Source organism: Saimiri boliviensis, chromosome 9, assembly GCF_048565385.1.
Source record: "Saimiri boliviensis isolate mSaiBol1 chromosome 9, mSaiBol1.pri, whole genome shotgun sequence".
Lineage (NCBI taxonomy): Eukaryota > Metazoa > Chordata > Mammalia > Primates > Cebidae > Saimiri > Saimiri boliviensis.
Window position 1 is genome coordinate 98,550,599 of NC_133457.1, and position 24,739 is coordinate 98,575,337.

The following is a 24,739-nucleotide window of genomic DNA, read 5'->3' on the forward strand; positions in this document are numbered from 1 at the left end:
TGAATGGTTTTCTAAAAGATTTCTGCTGTGTTTACTGATATTTGTAGCTTCTGTACTTGGCAAACAAGCAACTCTTTTTAATATTTTTGTTTATGTTTTTTCCTGGGTTTTATAGTCAATTAAATGAAAAGCCCTTACCTGAAGGTTGGGAAATGAGATTCACAGTGGATGGAATTCCATATTTTGTGGACCACAATAGAAGAACTACCACCTATATAGATCCTCGCACAGGAAAATCTGCCCTGTAAGTTTTCTAAACATTGTAGATTAAAAGTAAAAAACTAGTCCTTCAGATTTTTGATATAAAGATTTGAATTAGCAAGGAGTGGAAGTGTTAGTATTTCTTGAGTTAGTTTGACAATAGGTTTCTGTTCAGTAAGTATTTTGCATTTCCATCTCCCTCTTGGTTATCTTATCCTAGAGATTTTCATATTTGTTACCATATGTTCACGTGGCACTAAGTGAAACTGTTTAGAATTTATAGGTATTGTTCTGCTTATCAATTAATCTCTGGTTTCTGATTTTCACCTTCTTTCATTCCCATTATTTTTTGACTTTATAAAAGCTCCCATTACTTCTCCCCAACCCCATTTCTGAGAAGTAACCTTTCGATTTGCTTATTTGCTCTGTGTCTTTTTTGTGTGTGTGGGAAAATATATAACAAAGTTTCTTGTTTTATGTGCACATTTCATTGGCATTGAGCACATTCATGTTGTTGCATATTCATTACCACCATCCATCTCCAGAATATTTTCATCATTCCATAGTGAAACTCTGTACCCTTTAAACAATAACTTTAACAGACCTGGTAACCAGCATTCTACTTTCTTTCACTATGAATTTGACTACTCTAGGTAACTCATATTCCTGAAGTCTACAATATTTATTCTCATGTTTTGGGCTTATTTCACTAAGGTCTTGTCTTGAAGATGTATTCATGTTGTAATAGCTATCAAAATTTCATTCCTTTTTAGGGCCGAATAATATTCCAGTGTCTGGATATATCACATTTTGTTTATTCACAAATATTTTCATTGCTTCCATTTTTTTGCGGTGGGGGGGGCTTGTAAATAATGTTGCTGTGAACATTGGTATACAGTTATCTGCCTGAGGCTGGGTATGGTGGCTTACGCCTGTAATCCCAACACTTTGGGAGGCTGAGCCGGGCAGATCACCTGAAGTCAGGAGTTTAAGACAAGCCTGGCCAACATGGCAAAACTCCATCTCTACTAAAAATACAAAAATTAACTGGGCATGGTGCCAAATGCATTCCAGCCTGGGTGAGAGTGAGACCTCATCTCTTAAAAAAACAAAAACAAAAAAGAAAACCAAATCTGTTTGAGTCCCTACTTTGATGACTTTTGTGTCTATACCCAGAAGTAGGATTGCTGGATTAAATATTAATTCTGTATTTAATTTTTTTGAAGAACTACCATACTGTTTTTCAGAGTGTCTATGCCAGTTTACGTTTCCACCAGTAGCGCAGAAAAATTCCAATTTCTGTACATTCTCATGAGCTCTCATGTTTTTTTTCCTTCGTCCTCATTCTTTTTTAAATAGCCATCCTTAATATGCTATTTTTTTTTTTTTGTATCTCTCTAATGATTTGTGATGTTGAATATCTTTTCATATGCTTCTTGGCCATTTGTGTATCTTTGGAGAAATGTCTCTTCAAGTCCTCTCCCCATTTTTTTTTTTTTTTAAACAGTTGAGTTTAGGTGTTTTCTACATATTCTGGGTGTTAATCCCTTATCAAAACATGATTTGCAATTATTTTCTCCCATTCTGTGGTTTCCTTTTTACTATGGATAGTGCCCTTTGATGCATAAAACATTTCAGATTTTGATGTCTGATTTGTGAATTTTTTCTTTGTTTGTTTATTTGTTTGTTTGTTTTTTGAGATGGAATTTCACTCTTGTAGCCCAGGCTGGAGTGCAATAGCACGATCTCAGCTCACTGCAATTTCCACCTCCTGTGTTCAAGCAATTCTCCTGCCTCAGCCTTCCAAGGAAGCTGGGATTGTACAGGCATATGCCACCACACCCAGCTAATTTTGTATTTTTAGTAGAGACCGGGTTTCTCCATGTTGGTCAGACTGGTTTCGAACTTCAGCCTCAGGTGATCCACCCACCTCAGTCTTGATTTCAGCTATGAGCCACCGCTCCTGGCCTGTTAGGTTTTTCTTTGTCACCCGTGCCTTTGGTGTCATATCCAAGAAGTCATTGCCAAATCCAGTATCATAAGCTTTGCCCTAAGTTTTCTTCTGAGAGTTCTTTAGGTTTAGTTCTTATATTATCTTTTATCCATTTTGGGTAAAATTTTGTATATGGTGTTGGATAAGGGTCCAACCTCATCTTTTTGCATGTGGATGTCTGGTTTTTCCAAGCACTATTTGTTGAAAAGACTGTCCTTTCACTGTCCTTTCCCCATTGCATGGTCATGGCCCCATTGTCAAAATCATTTTACCATATATGCAAAGGATTATTTCTGGGCTCTTTGTTCTATTGGTTTGTATGTCTGACTTACCAATACCACACTATAGTTTTGTAGCAAGTTTTCAAATCAGGAAGTATGTGTCATCCAACTTTGTTCTTTTTTCAATCTTCTTTTGTCTATTCAGGGTCCTTTGAGATTCCGTATGAATTTTAGGATGGATTTTTATATTTCTGCCGAAAAAAAAAAAAAGTCTTTGGATTTTGTTAGGAGATTTTATTGAGTATATAGATCAAATTGAGGGTAGGGCGGTCATCTTAACAATATTTTTTCCAGTCCGCAAATGTGGATATCATTGTGTTTAATTTATTTCAGCAGTGTTTTGTTGTTCTCAGTGTACAAGTCTTTTGCCTTCTTGGTTATTTTTAATTCTTTGTGATGCTATTGTAAATTGAATTTTTAAAAAAAATTTTCAAATTGTTCTTAGTATATAGAAAAGGAACTGATTATTGTGTGTTGACTTGGTGTGCTGCTGCTTTGCTGAATTCATTTATTCTGGCAGGGTTTTGGTGTGGAATATTTAGTGTTTTCTTCATAAAAGATGGTAGCATCTGAAAATGGATGTTTTCTTCTTCCCAATTTGGATATCTTTTATTTTTTTCTTGCTTATTTCCTTTAGCTAGACCTCCTAATACTATGTTGACTGCAAGTGGCGAAAGTAGGCATTTTTGTGTTGTTCCTCACCTTAAAGAAACAACTTCTAACCATTGAATGTAATGTTTGCTGTTAGATTTTTATATGCGAAGTAGTTTAATATTATATTGAAGTAGTTTTTCACTATTCCTAGTGTTTCCTATCTCTGTTATGGACTGTTTTATCATGAAAGTCTATTGAATTTTGTAAAATCCTTTTTCGGTATCAAGTCAGATGATCATATGATTTTCCCTACCCCCATTCTGTTAATGTGGTATATTATGATGATTTTTCGTAGGTTGAGCCATTTTCGCATTCTAGGAATAAATCCTCCTTAGTCAAAAGGATTAAAATATGCTTTTAATATGCTGCTGAGATTTTTTTTTTTTTTGCTGATAACTTCAGTATTTTTCCACCAGTGTTCATAAGGGATATTGGTCTGTAGTTTTTTTATAGTGTCTTTATTATGCTTTCTTAGAGCAAAGGTGGTTCCCTATTACCTTCTAATTTTATATTTCTACACATTAAAAACTTTTATGTTTAAAGCAGAAACTGGGAAATCAGACCAATTTGGTATTAATGAAATTACATAGTTAATTTAGATATGAAAATAAATTATTGATAGATATTATTCTATCATTTATTTTAGTTATTATTAAGCTTGGGTGCTTATAATAGAAAATCCTAAAACAATAGTGGTTTATGTAAGATAGAATTGTATTTGTCCCCATCACTTGACAATAGTCCAGTGGGCCTTACACCACACTACTACTACCATTGCTCAAAGAAGAAGTCATAATAAAAATCAGGCAAGATTTTATATTGAATAATAATAAAAACACGTATCACAATTTGTGAGATTTAACTAAAGTAGTCTTCAGAGGAAAACTTTTTGTTTTAAAGAAGTAGATGAGAATATAGTAAAGATAAAATCAGTGATCTCTGCTTTTACCTTGAGATGCTAGAAAAAGGAAAGTTATTAAACCTAAAGTAAGTACAAGAAAGGAAATAAAAGCAGAACTCAGTGAAGCGGAAAAGAAACAATGGAGTGCTCAAAGCTAGAAGATGTATTTTTGGTAAATAATAATAATGACAACCCTTAAAAATTAAACGTGTAAAGAAAAAAAGAGGGATATCACCATATGTTTTACAGACATTAAAAAAAATAAAGGGTATATTTCTGCCAATACACTTAACATTTTAGATCAAATGGACAAATTCCTTAAAAGGTATGTCACCAAAATGGACACAAGAAGAGATAGTAAGTCTAAATATCCCTATAGCTGATAAATCAAAAGCATAATAATTAAAGAATTCTTAAGGCATGCCCAGTGGCTCATGCCAGTAATCTCAGCACTTTGGGAGGCCAAGGTGGGCAGATCACTTGAGCTCAAGAGTTCAGGACCAGCCTGGGCAACCTGGTGAAACCCCATCTCTATAAAAAATACAGTATTTTAGCTGGATGTGGTGGTGCATGCCTGTAGTCCCAGTTACTTGGGAGAGTGAGGTGGGAGAGTTGCTTGATCCCTGGAGGCTGTAGTGAACTGAGATTGCACCACTGTACTTGAGCCTGGGTGACAGAGTATGACCCTGTCTCTAAAAAAAAAAAAAAAGATTTCTCATGAAGAAAATTCTGGCCTAGATGGTGTGTCACTGGTAAAGTTTATCAAACTTATAAGTAATAAATAACATCAGTTCTATTCAAATTCATTCATAAAATACAAAAGATGGGAATGATTTCTGTCTCATTTTATCAGGCTCCTATAATATTGTTACCAAAATCAGATAGGAACAGTGTAAGAACATTATTCACTAATATTTCTACAAACATAGGTGTAAAAATCATTAACAAAATAATGGTAAATCCAGCTATATATAAAAATGATACTATACTATCATCAAGTGGAGTTTATCTCAGTAATAGACTAAAGGAGGCTAGGTTCAGTGGCTCATGCCTGTAATCCCAGCACTTTGGGAGGCCGAGGCAGGTCATCACCTTAAGTCAGGAGTTCAAGACCAGCCTGGCCAACATGGTGAAATCCCATCTGCACTAAAAATGCAATAATTAACTGGGCGTGGTGGTACACTCCTGTAGTCCCAGCTACGCAGGAATCTGAAGCAGGAGAATCTCTTCAACCCAGGAGGCAGAGGTTGCAGTGAGCTAAAATTAGGCCACTGCACTTCTGCCTGGGTGACAGAGCAAGACTCCATCTCAAAAAAAAAAAAAAAAAAAAAAAAAAAAAAAGACTAAAGGAAAAAAATTGTATGATCATTTCTGGAAAAGCTTTTGACAAAATACAATGCAAATTTATGATAAACTCTCAGCTACCTTGGAAACTTTTTTAACTGAAAAAAAATTTACCAAAAGCTTACAGCCAATATCACAATTAATGATGAAATACCCTAGAAAATCAAGAATAAGACAAGGATATCTGCTTCACTCAACATTTTGTTGGTATTCCTAGCCAGTGCAGTGAGATAAGAAAAAGAAACAGAGGCCAGGCACAGTGGCTCACACCTGTAATCCCAACACTTTGGGATGCCAAGGCAGTTAGATCACTGGAGACCAAGAGTTCAAGACTAGCCTGGGCAATATGATGAAACCCCTTATCTACTAAAAATATAAAAATTAGCCAGTTGTGGTGGCAGGCACCTGTAATCCCAGCTACTTGGGAGGCTGAAGCAGGGGAATCACTTGAACCTTGGGGGCAGAGGTTATCCTGAGTGCGCCACTACACTCCAGCCTGGGAGACAGAGTGAAACTCCGTCTCAAAAAACAAAAACAAACAAACAAAAAAGAAATACAAGGTGTATAAATTGGAAAGGAAGAAGTAAAACTGTCTTTTTTCCCCTCACACAAATAACATAATTGTGTATATAAAAAATCATAATCAGCTGGACATGGTGGCTCATGCCTGTAATCCCAGCATTTTGGGAGGCCAAGGCAGGCTGATTATGAGGTCAAGAGATCGAGACCATCCTGGCCAACATGGTGAAACCCCGTCTCTACTAAAAATACAAAAATTAGCTGGGCGTGGTGGCACACGCCTATAGTCCCAGCTACTTGGGAGGCTGAGGCAGGAGAATTGCTTGAACCCGGGAGGTGGAGGTTGCAGTGAGCCGAGATCGTACCACTACACTCCAGCCTGGCAACAGAGCAAGACTTCATCTCAAAAACAAAACAAAACAAAACAAAACAAAACAAAACAAAAAAACCATAATCTAGAAAAAATTACTAGAACTAAGAAGTGAATTTAACAGCATCACAGAATATAAAGTCAGTGTACAGAATCGGTTGTTTTTTTGTTTTTTGTTTTTTGTTTTTTTGAGACGGAGTCTCTGTCACCCAGGCTGGAGTGCAGAGGCATTATCAGCTCACTGCAACCTCAGCCTCCCAGGTTCAAGCGATTCTCCTGCCTCAGCCTCCCGAGTAGCAGGGATTACAGGTGCATGCTACCATGCTCAGCTAATTTTTGTATTTTTAGTAGAGATGGGGTTTCACCATGTTGGTCAGGCTGGTCTTGAACTCCTGACCTTGTGATCTGCTGGTCTCAACCTCCCAAAGTGCTGGGATTACAGGCATGAGCCACTATCCCTGGATTTTTTTTTTTTTTTGAGATGGAGTCTAATGTTGTTGCCCTTGTTGGAGTGCAGTGGCACTATCTCACTGCGGCATCCACCTCCCGGATACAAGTAATTTTCCTGCCTTAGCCTCCCAAGTAGCTGGGATTAGAGGCACCTGCCACCACACCCAGCTAATTTTTGTATGTTTAGTAGAGACAGGTTTTCACCATGGCGGACAGGCTGGTTTCAAACTCCTGACCTCAGTTGATCCACCTGCCTCAGCCTCCTAAAGTGCTAGGATTACAGGTGTGAGCCGCCGCACCTGGCCAAAAAGATCCTTCTTGAAAGTCTCATATGCCACTTCCACTTAGAAACTTAAGTCATATGGCCATATAGAGAAATGTAGTCTTTCTTATAGTAAGCAGTCTGCTCAGTTAAATAACAAGGGTCTTACTTAAGGATAAAGGAAGGAATGGATGTTGGGATAGACAGCATTCTTAGACAGAATCCCTTTTACCTAGCCCTCTTAGATTTGGCAGCATGTAAAAGAAAATCCCGTGATAGTAGCTTCAACAAGATCAAAGTTTTTTTGTTTTTGCTTTTTCTCTTACTTAAAATTATTCATGGGGAAATATCTCCCAAAAACTAAAGAATGGTTGTGTCAGGAATATGCTGTATTTTTGTATTTCGCTAGTAAGTGCTGAGAGGGGGTGGGATGTTTCACTTTCCTTCAGTGTTATCTTTTATAAGCAACTATATTTGTCCTGTTAACCTTTGTTCTTCCTCAGAGACAATGGACCTCAGATAGCCTATGTTCGGGACTTCAAAGCAAAGGTTCAGTATTTCCGATTCTGGTGTCAGGTTAGTGTTGGAACTATATCTCTGTACTCCCTTTCCTTTGTTTTGTTGATTATATTACACAGTGACTGGGAAAATACTTGACTCACAGAAAAACAGATAAAACAGGAAGCATTAGAATCTCTTTCCCCTATTTTTAGAGCAAATACATAGATTTTTTTTTTTTTTTTTTTGTATTTTAGTAGAGATGGCGTTTTGCCATGTTGGCCAGGCTGGTCTCGAGCTCCTGATCTGGTGATCTGCCTGCATCCACCTCCCAAAGTGCTGGGATTACAGGCGTGAGCCACTGTGCCGGCACAAATAAATAAATTTCTCAGTTAGATCATTTGTGACTTTGGTTGTTTAGAAAATTAAACCTCATGTAATCCCAGCACTTTGGGAGTCTGAGGTGGGCTGATTACTCGAGTTCAGGAGTCCAGGACTAATCTAGGCAACATTAGTGAGGCCTTATCTCTCTCTATTTTTTTTTTTTTTAAGAAGAAAGTTAAACTTGAAACCATTTGACCAAACACTGTCACTTTTTCCTCAGTACCCATTACTTTCAGATTGCAGAAATCTTCAAATATAAGTTAAAGTATTTTCTGATATAATTGTAACCTGCTACTTTATTTTTATTTATTTGTTATTTTTCCTGAGACAGAGTCTCACTCTGTCACCCAGGCTCCTGGATTGGTGCCATCATGGCTCACTGCAGCCTTGACCTCCTGGGCTCAAGTGATCCTCTTGCCTCAGCCTTCTCATTAGGTGACACTACAGACATACTTCACCACAACCCGCTAATTTTTAGTAGAGACAGGTTCCCCCTGTGTTGCCCAGGCTGGTTTTGAACTTGTGGACTCAAATGATCCTCCTGCCTCATCTTCCCAAAGTGCTTATTACAGACGTGAGCCAGCATGTCTGGATACCAGACATTTTTATATCTAGCATTGATATAAATTACTTTGATAGATATATACGTGTTCATACTACATGAACATGTCCATACATAGATGTAATATTCAGTGTTTTTTTTCAGATGTGATCAACTATTTCTGAAGTATAGATATTTACTGGAATTAATGACTTTATGCGTTCTAAATTAAACGAATGCCCTAGTCAAAGATACTATGATGAATATTTTTACACTTGAAACTCTTGTAATTAACTGGACCCATGGAAGCAAGAATAATCTGGATTATCTGTTTGAAATTAAGTAAAGATTTATTTGGGCTGGGTATGGTGGCTCATGCCTGTAATCCCAGCACTTTGGGAGGCCAAGACAGGTGGATCACGAGGTCAAGATATCAAGACCATCCTGGCCAACATGGTGAAACTCCGTCTCTACTAAAAATACAAAAATTAGCCAGGTGTGGTGGCGCATGCCTATAATCCCAGCTACTTGGGAGGCTGAGGCAGGAGAATCGCTTGAACCCGGGAGGCGAAAGTTGCAGTGAGCTGAGATTTCGCCACTGCACTCCAGCCTGGGCGATAGAGTGAGACGCTGTCTCAAAGAAAAAAGAAAAACCACAATATTGATCCCATATAAACATTGGTTACTTAATAATGTGTCAAATAATTTTTTTTAGATGGAGTCTTGCTCTATTGTCCAGGTTGGAGTACAGTGGCACAATCTCAGCTCACTGCAACCTCCGCCTCCTGGGTTCAAGCGATTCTCCTGCCTCAGCCTCCCGAGTAGCTGGGATTACAGGCACACACCACAATGCCTGGCTAATTTTTGTAATTTTAGTAGAGGCGAGTTTCATCATGTTGGCCAGGATGGTCTCAATCTCTTGGCCTTGTGATCTGCCAGCCTCGGTCTCTCATAAAGTGCTGGGATTAGAGTCGTGACCCACCCTACCTGGCCCCATTTTCATATATTAATCTCTAATTAGCATGAATACTCAGATCCATTGGTAAATGTTATTGAATATAAATTTATATATTCATAGTCACATTGTTTCTGTAAGCATAGATAAAAGTAAATAAAACTTTGCCCTTTTGATTTTTTGATAGGCTGATTTAATGGTGAGAGTTGACTTAAGTCATTCTTCTGTTTCAGCAACTGGCCATGCCACAGCACATAAAGATTACAGTGACAAGAAAAACATTGTTTGAGGATTCCTTTCAACAGGTAGTGTTTCATTCACTCAATAATTTTTCCCCTTGCTGCTACCCTAGGACCAGCTTTTGGTGCTGCCAGTTTAATCTGAACAGTTTGGAACTTCTTGAGTTGAAGTCCTTGAAGTTTTCAAGTGTGATCTCATTGTCAGTCCCCTTACAGCTTAAGAGGACGTGTGTGTATTTATGTGTTTCAGGTTTCTATTTATAAACTGGTATTTGATTTGAAATAAATATACAGGTAAGATAATAGGTTTTTGGCAGCCAAAGATCTGGAAATACCCATATGAACATTAACAGATGTGTAGAAAGGAGACGGGAAGACTTTTTGTTTTTGCACTCCAGTATTACTTGGATTTTTATAGTAAGCACAATTAAATTTGTTTTTTTATACAGGAAAGAAAATCTGGTCATTGTTGACAGTATCTAAAAAAGATATGAGTTTCCAGAAGTAGTCAGTGGATCTTTTCACTTGTCTTCAGAACTTAATTTACTCACCAGGCATGGTGGCTCACGCCTGTAATCCTAACACTTTGGGAGACTAAGGCGGGTGGATCACCTGAGGTCAGGAGTTCGAGACCAGCCTGGCCAACATAGTGAAACCTCATCTCTATTAAAGATTTAAAAATTAGCTGGGTATGGTGGCAGGTGCCTATAATCCCAGCTACTCAGGAGAATCACCTGAACCTGGGAGGAGGAAGTTACGGTGACCTGAGATCATGTCATTGCATTCCAGCCTGGGTGAGGAACAAAACTCCATCATATCAATTTAAAAAAAAAAAAAAAAAAAAAAAAAAGACTTAATCTATTTACTTTTATCTTGCAGATATCACTAATAACCTACTGCAACTAAATGTTAAAGTGATTGTGTTATATAGAAGATTAAAATAACTGAAAAAATCTCTTAAAATGAAAACATCTGGTTAGTCCTTATTTTATAGCCAGATGAGGAAGTGATTATTTTCAGGCATCAGTGATATTGCAGCAACTACAGCTTTAAGAAGTATGGAACTGAATGCAAAGGGAAAACAGGTTGAGATAGTTGATAGTAGCTAGCTGCTTGCTTTCAGAATCAGTTTTGTTCATTTCCTAATAGAACTTCAATTATTGACATTAAAGGAAAAAGCCAGTTGGCATCCTGCTATGTAGGTGCAGAAAACGTTTTAGTGGGAACTGGAGCGATACTGAGGCCATTTAGAGAATTATGAGTCATCTCCTTGATCTAAATATCAAAGGCCATTCCCCACCCTAGTCCTTGCCCATTTCTAATTTTTATGTTTATAACTATCCTTTTATCACTCTGTTGGATGAGTTTCCTGAAACAACTTGCTGGTACCAGTACTGGAAAGTTGCAAAACATGTTAAACTGTTGCTTTATCTTTTGACTTTGAAACCTAAAGTCTTTTATAGAATAACAGACTAGATGGTGCTAAAATAGTTATTTAAAATTGTCACCGTAGATTTGACATCAATCAAATAACTGGGTAAGAAAAACATAAGAGAACAGTTTAATTGCTTAAAAAGTAACAAAACTAATTGCAAAATTAGCATTAGCGTCAGATTATCTTTGGATTGCTGTTGGATAAAATTGCTCTGGATAGTGTTTCTTCTGTTAACATAGCACAACTGGTTATGGGGGAAAATACAGGAGAAAACAATGTTTTTTCCTTCATATTAGGCATTTGTTAAAAGGAATTATTTAAATACAGTTTTTACCTTGTAACATTTCTCATTTGGGTTGCTGTATACCTAGCCTATACTATTTGTAGAAAACTTGGCATAAACATATACATATATCATAAGCATAGAATTTTTTGTTATATCTGGGACTTTCTGGCTTGAGTGGGATGTGAATTTATAAATGTGATAGTTTTGTGGGGGAACTGAGAGAAGCTTGGCATAAACAGGTTACTTACTGATCCTCTCTGGATATTTATATGTGAGAATTCATTCTCTCCCCCCACCTCAAGAATTCATTCTTATCACTTGATAAAGTATAGGCATTATATCAACTTCTCTCTTTCCAGGTTCTTACGTATTTTTTTTCCTAAGAGTAATTGATATATGCAGTGCTATACACATACAGTTTTGGTCAAATAATTAGTTTTACATGGCAGGAAACCAAATGACATATTCGTTGTAGCTCAGTAACGGTACTGTCCTTCAGATATGAAGATGATCCTGCATTGGAACTGAATCATTTTCTGAGTGAAAAAAATAATAATTACAGTGATCCTATTAACCACCTATAGTGGGACACAAAATTTGAGTAGTTTTTCTAGGTATTTATAGGTTGCCACTGAGAATGAGTTTCCAGAGTTAACTGGGTCTCTCTATAGCCACTGGTTTTCATTTCTCGGTTAGCCAGTTAGCTGTTACCTGTACCTTTGGCTGTTAATCAAAACCAAACCTAATAACCAAACCAGAAAAACTCCACCTAACCTCTGACCATACCCATCTATGTTGTAAGTAATTGATATAAGCAACATGGTAAGTCAGTAGTAACATTATTAAAAATAAAATCACGGCCAGGCGCGGTGGCTCATGCCTATCATCTCAGCACTTTCAGAGGCCGAGGTGGGCTGATCTTCTGAGGTCAGGAGTTCGAGACAACCTTGGCCAACATAGAGGAAACCTGTCTCTACTAAAAATACAAAATTAGCTGGCTGTGGTGGTGCATGCCTGTAGTTCTGTCTACTCGGGAGGCTGAGGGAGGAGAATGGCTTGAACCCAGGAGGCAGAGGTTGCAGTGAGCCAAGATCATGCCATTGCACTTCAGCCTGGGCAACAAGAACGAGACTCTGTCTCAAAAATAAATAAATAAATAAAATCACATGTGTATAAAGTATATAAAAATATAGATGTGTATAATAAAGAAACTATTATTAAATTTTACTATCATGTATTTTCTGTATGTGTGGTTTTGACTAGACCATGAACACCTTTCTATGTCATGGGAGATTTAAATTACCTACAAAGAAGGAGGTGTCAAACTTAGAAGTGGTAGACAGTGTTTCAATAGCTTTTTTCACCAATTATTTTACTTTATTGTTTTTTAGATAATGAGCTTCAGTCCCCAAGATCTGCGAAGACGTTTGTGGGTGATTTTTCCAGGAGAAGAAGGTTTAGATTATGGAGGTGTAGCAAGGTAGTGATAATATGAATACTCAGAACTTAGTTCCTTTCCTCCAAAGGTACCATTACACTTTGCTTGCAAGTATTATTTTCTCAATATTATATTTTAGGAAAATGAAATATATCAAATTATACCTTTATTATGCTGTAGCTACAGAATTTCAAGAAACATTTAATTCAGCACTTTCTGTGTCATGTACAGGTGATTTATTTCACCCACATCACCCATTTAATCTTCAGGGTAACCTTGTGAGATAGAATTTTACAGGATAATAAAGAGGCTTAGAGACTCACCTAAGGCACATAATAAGTTATAGAGCCTGGATACAATCTTTGTATCATCTAACCAGTAACCATTGTTCAGTCTACCACCTCTCATATCTGTTCCACAGAAAACACAAGGCCTTATAGAGATCAGGTGATTTTCCCCACCACAGATTACTGATACAGGTAATAGTTACTCAGTTTGCAACTGAGATTAGTGTATTTGTCATGAAAATATAGAAGGCTGTAGAAAATAGGAGTTGAAAGTCTTAATTCTGATTTTTTCATATTGGAGCTTGGAATCAGTCCCTAGGAGACAGTCTAAAGTGAGAACTGCTTTGCTTATTCCATAATAATATATCACACCAGGTTAAAAATTTGCATAGAGATGGCATTGTGCAAATGTAAAGAAAAAAAAAAGAGATGGCATTGTGCAAAGACAAGGACTTTGGGATCAAGACTGGATTTGAATCTTTCTTCTGCTTCCAATAGTGTGATGGGCAAATATTTTCATCTGTAAGATAAGAATAGTAATATCTACATTTCTAGGATTATTGTGAAATGTAGAAATATTGTTTATTAATGACCTAGTTCAGAGTCTGTGTCTTTGCGTGCTCACTAACTGGGGCTGACATTTTATTTTAGTAGTTGTTATTTATGTTGTGTTTCTGAGTTCAAATAAAATTATTTCAATTTAATGATTTACAGATTAATAAATATGAGTAGAAACGTAATTTTGTATAAGTTAAAGGCAGTTGAAGAGGAGAAAAATCATTCGTTCTTAAAAAGAAAATCAACTGACAATATTAAAGTATATCACGAGATATACTCATCATAAGAGGCATGAACTAATGGGAAAAGAGATCCAGATTACAAGCTTATGCCACATGTATTGCCCTGGATCACCCATGTTACGTAGTTTTAGTAACCATAATCTTATGTTAATACTGATTCATATTTTCACGGTATTTCACTTAGAGTCTCTCAGAGCATTTTCTATGTGAGTGGCTGTAATTAAGTGCTTTACCGCCTCTGTGAAATTGGAAGATTCTTCATTTAATGTGTAGGGAGTAGTGGCACTTGATGGGGATTATTATGGGACTTAGAAATAGATGGCATATTAGATTGATTTCAGCCACTCTACTCACATGGGTCAATAGTGAATTTTAATTTTGCCTATGAATAGTATTTCATTGATTCTTTGGCTAATATTTTCATGTTATAATAGCTCTGAAATTAAGATGTATTGCAGTTAAAATTGGGAAAAAACTATTTAGCGGTTCATCACATAAAGGTGTAGTGATGTCTTGGATTCTTTGAAACGTAGTAAGCTGTATGCTACCATCCCTGTAAAATAGATGTGAGTTTGAACAGAAGCAATAAAAATCAACATGAGATTAGAAAACCGTCACTAGCTGTGGAGTATAGAACCCTGAGAACTTTATAGCACTGTTCTTTGATTTGTTGGCATGGTAACCTACAAGATTTTTCATTGTAAATTTTCTTTTGATTTCAGAGAATGGTTCTTTCTTTTGTCACATGAAGTGTTGAACCCAATGTATTGCCTGTTTGAATATGCAGGGAAGGATAACTACTGCTTGCAGATAAACCCTGCTTCTTACATCAATCCAGATCACCTGAAATATTTTCGTTTTATTGGCAGGTTTATTGCCATGGTAAGTGCAGGTCACGAATTACGTTTACTTTGCTTATTTAGCAATATTAAATTTTCTCATAGGTGCCATAACAGATCATACAAATTAAAGGGAAGTATTTCTTGGTTTTGTTTTATTTTTTGTTTCTGAGTCATAGTCTTGCTCTGTCGCCCAGGCTGGAGTGCAGTGGCACGATCTCCACTCACTGTAACCCCTGCCTCCTTGGCTAGCCTCCTGAGTAGCTGGGATTATAGGTGTGCATCACATGCCTGGCTGATTTTTGTATTTTTAGTAGAGAAAGAGTTTCACCATTTTGGCCAGGCTGGTGTTGAACTCCTGACCTCAGGTGATCCACTGCCTCAGCCTTCCAAAGTGCTGGGATTACAGGTGTGAGCCACTGTGCCCCACCAGGGAAGCATTTCTAAATGAAGAATTCATCTAACATATTGAAATAAAATGATTATTGTACAATTATTGTAAGTGGTCTTGTTTCCTTTTTTCATAGGCTCTGTTCCATGGGAAATTCATAGACACAGGTTTTTCTTTACCATTCTATAAGCGTATCTTGAACAAACCAGTTGGACTCAAGGATTTAGAATCTATTGATCCAGAATTTTACAATTCTCTCATCTGGGTTAAGTAAGTTTCTTTTTCCATGTAATTTATTAAAATATAGTTTATATGCGTTCCATGTGGTATTGGTAACTTAAACTGTAAGCACATAATTGGTTTATTGCATTTAAATGATCTATATATCAAACCTGTGTTTTTATTCAATATGATAAATTTTACAAAAATATACCCTAAATCTTTGGCAATAATATGTGGACCTTAGAATAGAATCCTCCATTTTCTTCTTATTTTAATGTTTCAGCTTAATATTATTAATTATTTAAGAACATAGGCCTTTAGTTAAAAACTTATAAATTGTGATTGAATTGGTGGATATAAAACATAGTGCTAATTTCATTTGTGCAGAGAAAACAATATTGAGGAATGTGGTCTGGAAATGTACTTCTCCGTTGACAAAGAAATTCTGGGTGAAATTAAGAGTCATGATCTGAAACCTAATGGTGGCAATATTCTTGTAACAGAAGAAAATAAAGAGGAATACATCAGGTGAGAGTGCTCCTTTTCACATTTCACTTTTTGTTGATCTACAGCACATTAATAATTGCTTACTAATATCTACAAAAATAATATTTCTCTACTAATCATTATCCTATGTAGGCAGTCATTTTTCATTTCTAAAAAGAGTCTTTTAAAGTGTTTTTAAAAGAGTTTTAAGGATAAAAGTCATGCAGGGTCACTCTTGTAAACATCAGTTCTGTAAGCACTATACTGTATAACAAGTCATTTAAAATAATCTCAAATATATATTCAGATATTTTCACAGGGAATATTGTAAGATGTATTAGTCCACTTTCATGCTGCTGATAAACACATACCCAAGACTGGGCAATTTATAAAAGAAACGTGTTTAATGGACATACAGTTCCACATGGCAGACCTCACAATCATGGCGGGAGACAAAGACGGGCAAGTCACATCTTACATGGATGGCAGCAGGCAAAGAGAGAGCTTGTGCAGGGAAACTGCTGTTTTTAAAACATCATCATTGGCTGGGCATGGTAGTTTTCACACCTGTAATCCTAGCACTTTGGGAGGCTGAGACGGGGATCACGAGGTCTGGAGATCGAGACTATCCTGGCCAACATGGTGAAACCCCATCTCTACTAAAAATATGAAAATTAGCTGGGTGTGGTGGTGCACATCTGTAATCCCAGCTACTTGGGAGGCTGAGGCAGGAGAATTGCTTGAACCTGGGAGGCAGAGATTGCAGTGAGCTGAGATTGCGCTAGTGCACTCCAGCCTGGTGACAGAGTGAGACTCCATCTCAAAAAAAAAAACAACAAAAAACACCTCATCATGACATCTTGTGTGAGACTTACTCACTATCACGAGAAAAGCATGGGAAAAACCCACCCTCATGATTCAGTTATTTCCCACTGGGTCTCTCTCACAACACATGGGAATTATTAGAGCTACAAGATGAGTTGTACTTTGTCCTAGCAGAGGTTCTCCATGAGGGCCCTGCCTCTACAGCAGAATTTTGCTTGAGCATCCAAGCATTTCCATACATTTTCTGAAATCTAAGCAGAGGTTCCCAAACCTCAGTTCTTGCCTTCTGTGTACCTGGAGGCTCAGCACCATGTGGAAGCTGCCAGGGCTTGGGTCTTCCACTCTCTGGAGCAATAGCCTGAGCTGTACCCCCTATTAGTCATGCTGCAGCAGCTGGGACATAGGGCACCAAGTCCCTAGACTGCACACAGCATGTGGACCCTGGGCCCAGCCCACGAAACCATTTTTTACTCCTAGGCCTATGGGCCTGTGATGGGAGGGGCTTCCATGAAGACCTCTAAAATGCCGTGGAGACATTTTCCCCATTGTCTTGGGGATTAACATTTGGCTCCTCATTGCTTATGCAAATTTCTATAGCCAGCTTGAATTTCTCCTCAGAAAATAACATTTTCTTTTCTATTGCATTGTCAGACTGCAAATTTTTCCAAACTTTTATGCTCTGTTTCCCTTACAAAACTGAATGCATTTAACAGCACCCAAGTCTCCTGTTGAATGCTTTACTACTTAGAAATTTATTCTGCCAGATACCATAAATCATCTCTCTTAAGTACAAAGTTTCACAGTCTCTAGGGCAGGGGCAAAATGCCTCAGTCTCTTTGCTAAAACGTAACAAGAGTCACCTTTGCTTTGTTTCCCAAAAAGTTTATTTCCATCTGAGACCACCTCAGCCTGGACTTTATTGTCCATATTGCTATCAGCATTTTGGCCAAAGCCATTCGGCAAGACTCTAGAAGTTCCAAACTTTCCCACATTTTCCGTATTATTCTGAGCCCTTCAAACTGTTCCAACATCTGCCTGTTAACCCAGTTTAAAGTTGCTTCCACATTTTCAGCATCTTTAGCATCACCCCACTTCTGGTAACAATTTACTGTTTTCACGCTGCTGATAAAACATACCTGAGAGTGGACAATTTACGAAAGAAACTGTAATGGATTTACAGTTCCACATGGCTGGGGGGCCTCACAATCATGGCAGAAGGCAAAGAGGAGCAAGTTGTATCTTACATGAATGGCAGCAGGCAAAGAGAGAGCTTGTGCAGGGAAACTTCGGTTTTAAAACCATGAGATCTTGCAAGACTTATACTGAGAACAACATGGGAAAAACCCACCCCCATGATTCAGTTATCTCCGACTGGCTCTTTCCTACAACACAAGAATTATGGAAACTACAAGATGAGATTTGGTTGGGGACACAGAGCAAATCCGTATCATAAGGTTGGGTAAAATTTATAACTAAAATGATGTTTTCTAATTCTAATTCTTTCTATTGGTTCATACTTCTAGTCTCAAGAGCTAATAGTTCATTCATACCTTCTCAACAGCAATTCTTTCTAATCAGAGTTAAAGTTAGCATATGTACTTCTTAAGTTCTAGTTTCTGGGTTTCTTACCTGGATTTTCCCTCCATAATTGAAAGTACACTATTTAACACAGTGAATAGTCATTATTTGTTGGTAAACATTCTATCCTTTTAAAAGTTGGTTTTGAAGTATCCTTTTAAAATGTAATCAGTTAATTTGTTTTTGTCAGTTTTCCAGTTTTGTCATAATATGTCTAGATTTTCTTATGATGTATCTAGTATTCCATAGAGGTAATGATTGAAGATTCCAGGTAACCAAGAGATGTACTAATAGTACGTGTTCCTCAATAGTTTCGTTGTTGGCAATATAACATTTTAGGATAATGGGCAGCTAAAAAGGTTTTTACTATCTACTTCAATAATGGTTTGCTTAAAATTTCAGAGTTTGGGGGTTTTTTAGTATTTTTTTAAGAAGTATAATTTACTTGTAGTAAAATGCACTGATCTTAAGTGTATAAGTTGAATTGACAAATATATATCAGCCCAAATGTGAGCATTTTATGGATAGAAATTGTGCTAGGTCATTCATTTAAATACCAGTTCTTTAAACACTATTTCATATAGTACCATGTCCATGTAAACATGACCCAAATCAAATTGTGGAACTTTTTTTTTTTCTATTCTGGACCCCATAAGGGGGCAATACACACCTCCATTCTCCTAGCCCCAGAGGTGGGTGACCATTTCTGTTTAGTTCTATTTCTATAACAGTTTTTGATTTTAAACTTCCTAAAGTGGAATCAAGAGTATGTACTCTTATAGCTGGCATTTAGTGTCTGATTTTTTTCTTTTATTTGGTGTTTGTGAGATTCAGCTGTATCGTTTATATCAGTATTTTATTCCTTTTTATTGCTAAGAAATGTTCCTTGTTATGAATATCTCAAAATTTGTTTATCCATTCTCTTGGTGATAAATGTTTTGGTTGTTTCCCAGTCTGGGACTATTATAAGTAAAGCTGCTATGAAAATTTTTTGGAGTCTTTTTGTGGACATATTTTTCTTGAGTAAATACCTAGGAGTAAAATCACTGGGAAGGTGTGTAACTTCATGCGAAACTGCCAAATAGTTTCCCAACGTATTTATGCCATTTTGCAGTCCTATTAGTGATATTTGAGAGTTGCTTCACGTTCTTGCTAGTTCAGTATTGTCAGTAGTATCTCATGGTTTTAATTCCCATTTCTTCCTTCACCAATAGTGTTGAGTGCGTTTTTCTGTGCATATTGATCATTTGTAGCCTTCTTTTGTGATGTATGTATCCAAATCTTGTCCATACCAAAATTGGGTTGTCTTTTTATTATTGATTGTAGGAATTCTTAAATATTTCAGATCATTGATTTTAGAAACTTTTCTCTTTCCCTTCTTTCCTCTTTGTTCCCTCCCTCTTCTTAGATTTTTCTTATGATAGTTCTAGGTCTCTTTATTTTTGACAGGATCTTGCTCTATTGCCAAGGCTGAAGTACAGTGGCACAATCAGAGCTCACTGCAGTCTTAAACACCTGGGATCAACGGATCCCCCTGCCTCATCCTCCTGAGTAGCTGGGACTGTAGGTACAAGTCACTGTGCCCAGCTAATTTTTTGGTTATTTTTATTTTTGTAGGGATATGGTCTTGCTAATTTGCACAGGCTGGTCTCAAACTCCTTGTCTCAAGCTATCTTCCCACCTTCTATTTTCTAATATAAGCATTTAAAATTGCAAATTTCTAAATAAGTATTTCTTTAGCTGTATCTCACAATTTTTTCTTTTTGAGTTAGAGTCTCACTCTGTTCCCTAGGTTGGAGTGTGTAGTGGTACAGTCATGGCTTATTGTAGCCTCAGCCTCCTGAGATCCAGCTATCCTCCCACCTCAGCCTCCCAAGTAGCTGGAACCACAGGCATGTGCTTTCACGCCTGGCTCACTTACTTATTTTTTCATTGTAGGAGATGAGTCTCACTATATTGCCCAGGCTGGTCTGAAACTCCTGGATTCAAGCAGTCTTCCCACCTTGGTCTCCCAAAGTGCTGGAATTACAGGCATGAGCCACTGCATCCAGATCACAATTTTTTTTTGAGATGGAGTCTTGCTCTGTTGCCCAGGCTGGAGTGCAGTGACGCGATCTTGGCTCACTACAACCTCTACCTCCTGGATTCAAGTGATTCTCCTGTCTCAGCCTCCTGAGTAGCTAGGATTACAGGCACCCACCACCACGTCTGGCTAATTTTTGTATTTTTAGTAGAAACGGGGTTTTGCCATGTTGGCCAGACCGGTCTGGAATTCTTAACCTCAGGTGATCTGCCCACCTGATCCCAAAGGTGATCCCAAAGTGCCTGGATTACAGATGTGAGCCACTGTTCCTGGCCACACGTTTTGGAATGTTGTGTTTTTCACCATTAAATTATTTTATTTTATTTTTATTTTTTATTTTCTATTTTTATTTCTTTGAGACAGGATCTTACTTTGTCACCCGGGCTGGAGTGTAGTAGCAAAATCTCGGCTCACTGCAGCCTCCACTTCTGGAAGTTCAAACAATCCTCTGGCCTTAGCCCCCAAGCAGCTGGTACTATATAGGAATATGCTACCACACCCACATGGCAAGACAGGGTTTCACCATGTTGCTCAGGCTGGTATTGAATTCCTGTGCTCCAGGGATCCACCACCTCAGCCTCCCAAAGTGCTGGGATTATAGATGTCAGCCACCACACCCAGCTACTGTCATTGTATTTAAAAGTGTTTCTTAGGTCTTACTATTTTTATTCTGTCTGATAATCTCTACTTTATAATTGAAGTGTTCAGTACATTTATGTTTAATTTTATTACTGATTGGTTGGACTTTTGTCTAACCATTGCTATTTGTTTTGCTTTTTTTTTTTTTTTACCTTGCTCTTTGTTTTTCCCAACTTTCTTTGCTCTTCCTTGCTTTCTTTGAATTAATAAGGCAATTTTTACTTTTCTTTTTTATCTTTTCTATACCTCTTTGTTTGACTGTAGTGGAGACTCTAATGATTATGATTAATATTCATCTAACATCCCTATTGACCCAAAACACTACTTATGCAATATAAGAAGCTCATAATAATATAATTCCATTTTCCTCACTCCAGCTGTTTGTGCTGTTGTTGTCGTGTATTATTTCTACCTGTTATAAATATCATAATACTTTATTACTGCTATTCTTTAATTTTTAATTATTTTCAAAAATAATTTTATATTTACTCACATTACTATCTCTGGTTCTCCTTATTTACTCAGATTCATATTTTTAAATCTAAGATCATTTCCCTTTGGCTTTAAAAAAAACCCTTTCTTTACCATTTCACTTAGTCTGCATCTCCTGGCAATACATTTTCTCAGCTTTTATATGAAAACATCTTTATTTCACCTTCATTTTCTAAAGGGTATTGTCACTAGATTTAGAATTCTAGGTTGATAAAATAATGATGCAGTCATGTTTTTATAATTATGTTCTTTAAAAAAACATTCTCATGCTGTAGAGACACATACTGAAGTATTTTTTCAAAATGAAATTATATGGGCCGATCACAGTGGCTCACACCTGTAATCTCAGCACTTTGGTAGAAGGCACATGGATCACTTGAGGTCAGGAGTTCAAGACCTATCTGGCCAACATGGTGAAACCCCCATCTCTTATACAAAAATTAGCCGGGCATGGTGGTGCACACTTGTAATGCCAGCTATTCAGGAGGCTGATGCAGAAGAACCACTTGGACCTGGGTGGCAGAGGCTGCAGTGAGCCCAGATTGCGTCACTGCACTCCAGCCTAGGCAACACAGTGAGACCATCTCAAAAAACAAAAACAAAACAAAGAAAAATAAATTATATCGCTTGGTCATGCTGTCACGTGCTTGTAATCGCAGCACTTTGGGAGGCTGCACCAAGAAGATCACTTAAGTCCAGGTCTTTAAAACCAGCCTGGGCAACACAGAGAGACCCCATCTCTACTAACAAAAACAAAAATTAGCCAGGCATGGTATTGCACACCTATATTCCCAGCTGCTCTGGAGGATGAGGCAGGAGGATTACTTGACCCCAGGAAGTTGAGACTGTACTGAGCCAAGATTGTGCCACTGTTCTTCAGCTCGGGTGAGACCTCATCTCAAATAAAAAAAAAAAAGAAAAGAAATGAAATTATATGATATCTAGGGCATGAGTATCGGGGGAGTCGATGAAATAGATGGGCATTGTGATGAAGCTTGGATATGTGTACAGGGGGTTCATTATATTCTACTTTTGAATATATTTTAAGTGCTTGATAATTTTTTAAAATTTATTTTTATACTCAGAATTTAAAGGTAAGATCTAAACTTCCTGATAGGTTTTTTTATATTTGTTTGCTAGAATGGTAGCTGAATGGAGGTTGTCTCGAGGTGTTGAAGAACAGACACAAGCTTTCTTTGAGGGCTTTAATGAAATTCTTCCCCAGCAATATTTGCAATACTTCGATGCAAAGGAATTAGAGGTAATGAGTTTTCCTTAATTCTCCTGTACCATGCTAGTAAATAATGCCTTCAGTTTTCTGCTTTTAACTCACTTTCTCATCATTCCAGTTACTGTAATGTTTTTTATACTGGCAAAATATTTTGAGACATCTGCAGTGTCTCAAAAATTACAAGAAAATTATAATTTATTCAAAGATAAAACAATAGTATTACCCACCCCCCAAAGCACAAATATTAGGGCTTCTCTACAACTGACTGACTTCCCTGAATATGTATATATATGACATCGTGCATGGAACCTTGCCTTTCTGAATAATGTAGATATAATTCTTGATGTATAGATGATAAGTCAAAGCCTACTGATTGGTTTTCTAAAGTTTTACTTAATCTTAGTCTTTTCTTATCTATGTATAGCTGTTTTTGTACGATTACCTAAGAAAACAATTTGTCTTTTTCATCCCTAAAGGTCCTTTTATGTGGAATGCAAGAGATTGATTTGAATGACTGGCAAAGACATGCCATCTACCGTCATTATACGAGGACCAGCAAACAAATCATGTGGTTTTGGCAGGTGTGCTTTTAAATTTATTTCTATTAGTTGACACAGCATAATTTTTTAGAATTTGCTTACCACATATGGAAATGAGTCACAGATCAAAATGTACCAGTGTATATAGACCCTTCAGTCCATCCTGTGCATTATAATAAATGGATACAGATTATAATAGCATCCTTTTAAAACTATAGCTAAGTAAGCCACACATACCTTGCATCTTTGTCCAGAGTAGAGTGTAAGACAATTCTAGATGACAAAGTTTACCTACATTTGATTTAAATGATTTTGTTTTTTTTTTTCTTTTTGATTTTGGAGTTTTATGGGATTGTCTATAGTATGGTTTTTACCACTTATACTTCATTAATTATTATGTAATGTTCAGAAAGCAAAATTTAAGAGACCTGGTTTAGAATCATAATAGTATCTCCAAAATATCTGCCTTAAGCATAGTAAATGATGTTCAGCATCATTAGTATTTAGAGAAATGCAAATCAAAACAACAATGAGATACCACATCATACTTCTTAGTATTACTTTTAAAGTGGAGAACAACCATTGCCAAGGATGCACTGTCGGTGATAGTGTGAAATACCATACCACTGTGGAAATAGTTTGGTGGTTCCTCAAAAAGTAAAACATCGAATTAACATAAGACCCAGGAACTCCAGTCCTTGGAATACACCCTAAAAAATTGAAAGCAGAGACTCAAACAGATACCTGTACCCCAGTATTCATCCATTTACCCACACATGTGGTATATACATATAGAGTTGCTCCTGGACTTATAAAGGAGTTTTATCCTTTACATAAGTCAAAAATATCCTGAGTTGAAAATGCATTTAATACCCTGATTAACCCATTGTAAAGTTGAAAAATCATAAATCTAACCATCGTTAGTCCAGGTGCTCCTCAACTTATAATGGGGCCGGGTGCGGTGGCTCAAGCCTGTAATCCCAGCACTTTGGGAGGCCGAGGCAGGTGGATCACGAGGTCAAGAGATCGAGACCATCCTGGTCAACATGGTGAAACCCCGTCTCTACTAAAAATATAAAAATTAGCTGGGCATGGTGGCACGTGCCTGTAATCCCAGCTACTCAGGAGGCTGAGGCAGGAGAATTGCCTGAACCCAGGAGGCGGAGGTTGCGGTGAGCTGAGATCACGCCATTGCACTCCAGCCTGGGTAACAAGAGCTAAACTCCGTCTCAAAAAAAAAAAAAAAAAAAAAAAAAAAACTTATAATGGAGTAATAAACCCAATAAACCCATAATAAAGTCAAAAAATTGTAAGCCAGGGACTGTCTGTTAGAATATAATTCAGCCCTAAAAAGGAATGAGATTTTTACTTTGTGCTACAGCATGAATGAACCTTCAAAACATTATGAATTTTAAGATAAGAGAAGTAAGCCAGACACAAATGGACAAATACTGTGTAATTCTACTACATGAGGTTGCTAGAATGGGCAACCTCATAGAGGCAGAAAGTAGAATATGGGTTACCAGAAGCTGCAAGGAGCAAAAATGGGAAGTTGTGTTTAATGCATACATAGTTT

The 24,739-nt window shown here is 37.2% G+C and overlaps 1 protein-coding gene across 3 annotated transcripts in view; it reads left to right on the forward strand.

The window, feature by feature from the left end:
- ITCH (itchy E3 ubiquitin protein ligase) overlaps nt 1-24,739 on the forward strand; it is a 130,567-nt gene that overhangs the window by 85,388 nt on the left and 20,440 nt on the right. For all 3 annotated transcript variants that reach the window (XM_003932044.4, XM_010342686.3, XM_074406416.1), the window contains 9 exons: nt 116-244; nt 7,479-7,551; nt 9,587-9,658; nt 12,705-12,793; nt 14,561-14,720; nt 15,205-15,338; nt 15,678-15,818; nt 22,534-22,654; nt 23,101-23,205. In XM_003932044.4, coding sequence (XP_003932093.1) covers nt 116-244; nt 7,479-7,551; nt 9,587-9,658; nt 12,705-12,793; nt 14,561-14,720; nt 15,205-15,338; nt 15,678-15,818; nt 22,534-22,654; nt 23,101-23,205 — 1,024 coding nt within the window. The remainder of the gene's footprint in view (nt 1-115; nt 245-7,478; nt 7,552-9,586; nt 9,659-12,704; nt 12,794-14,560; nt 14,721-15,204; nt 15,339-15,677; nt 15,819-22,533; nt 22,655-23,100; nt 23,206-24,739) is intronic.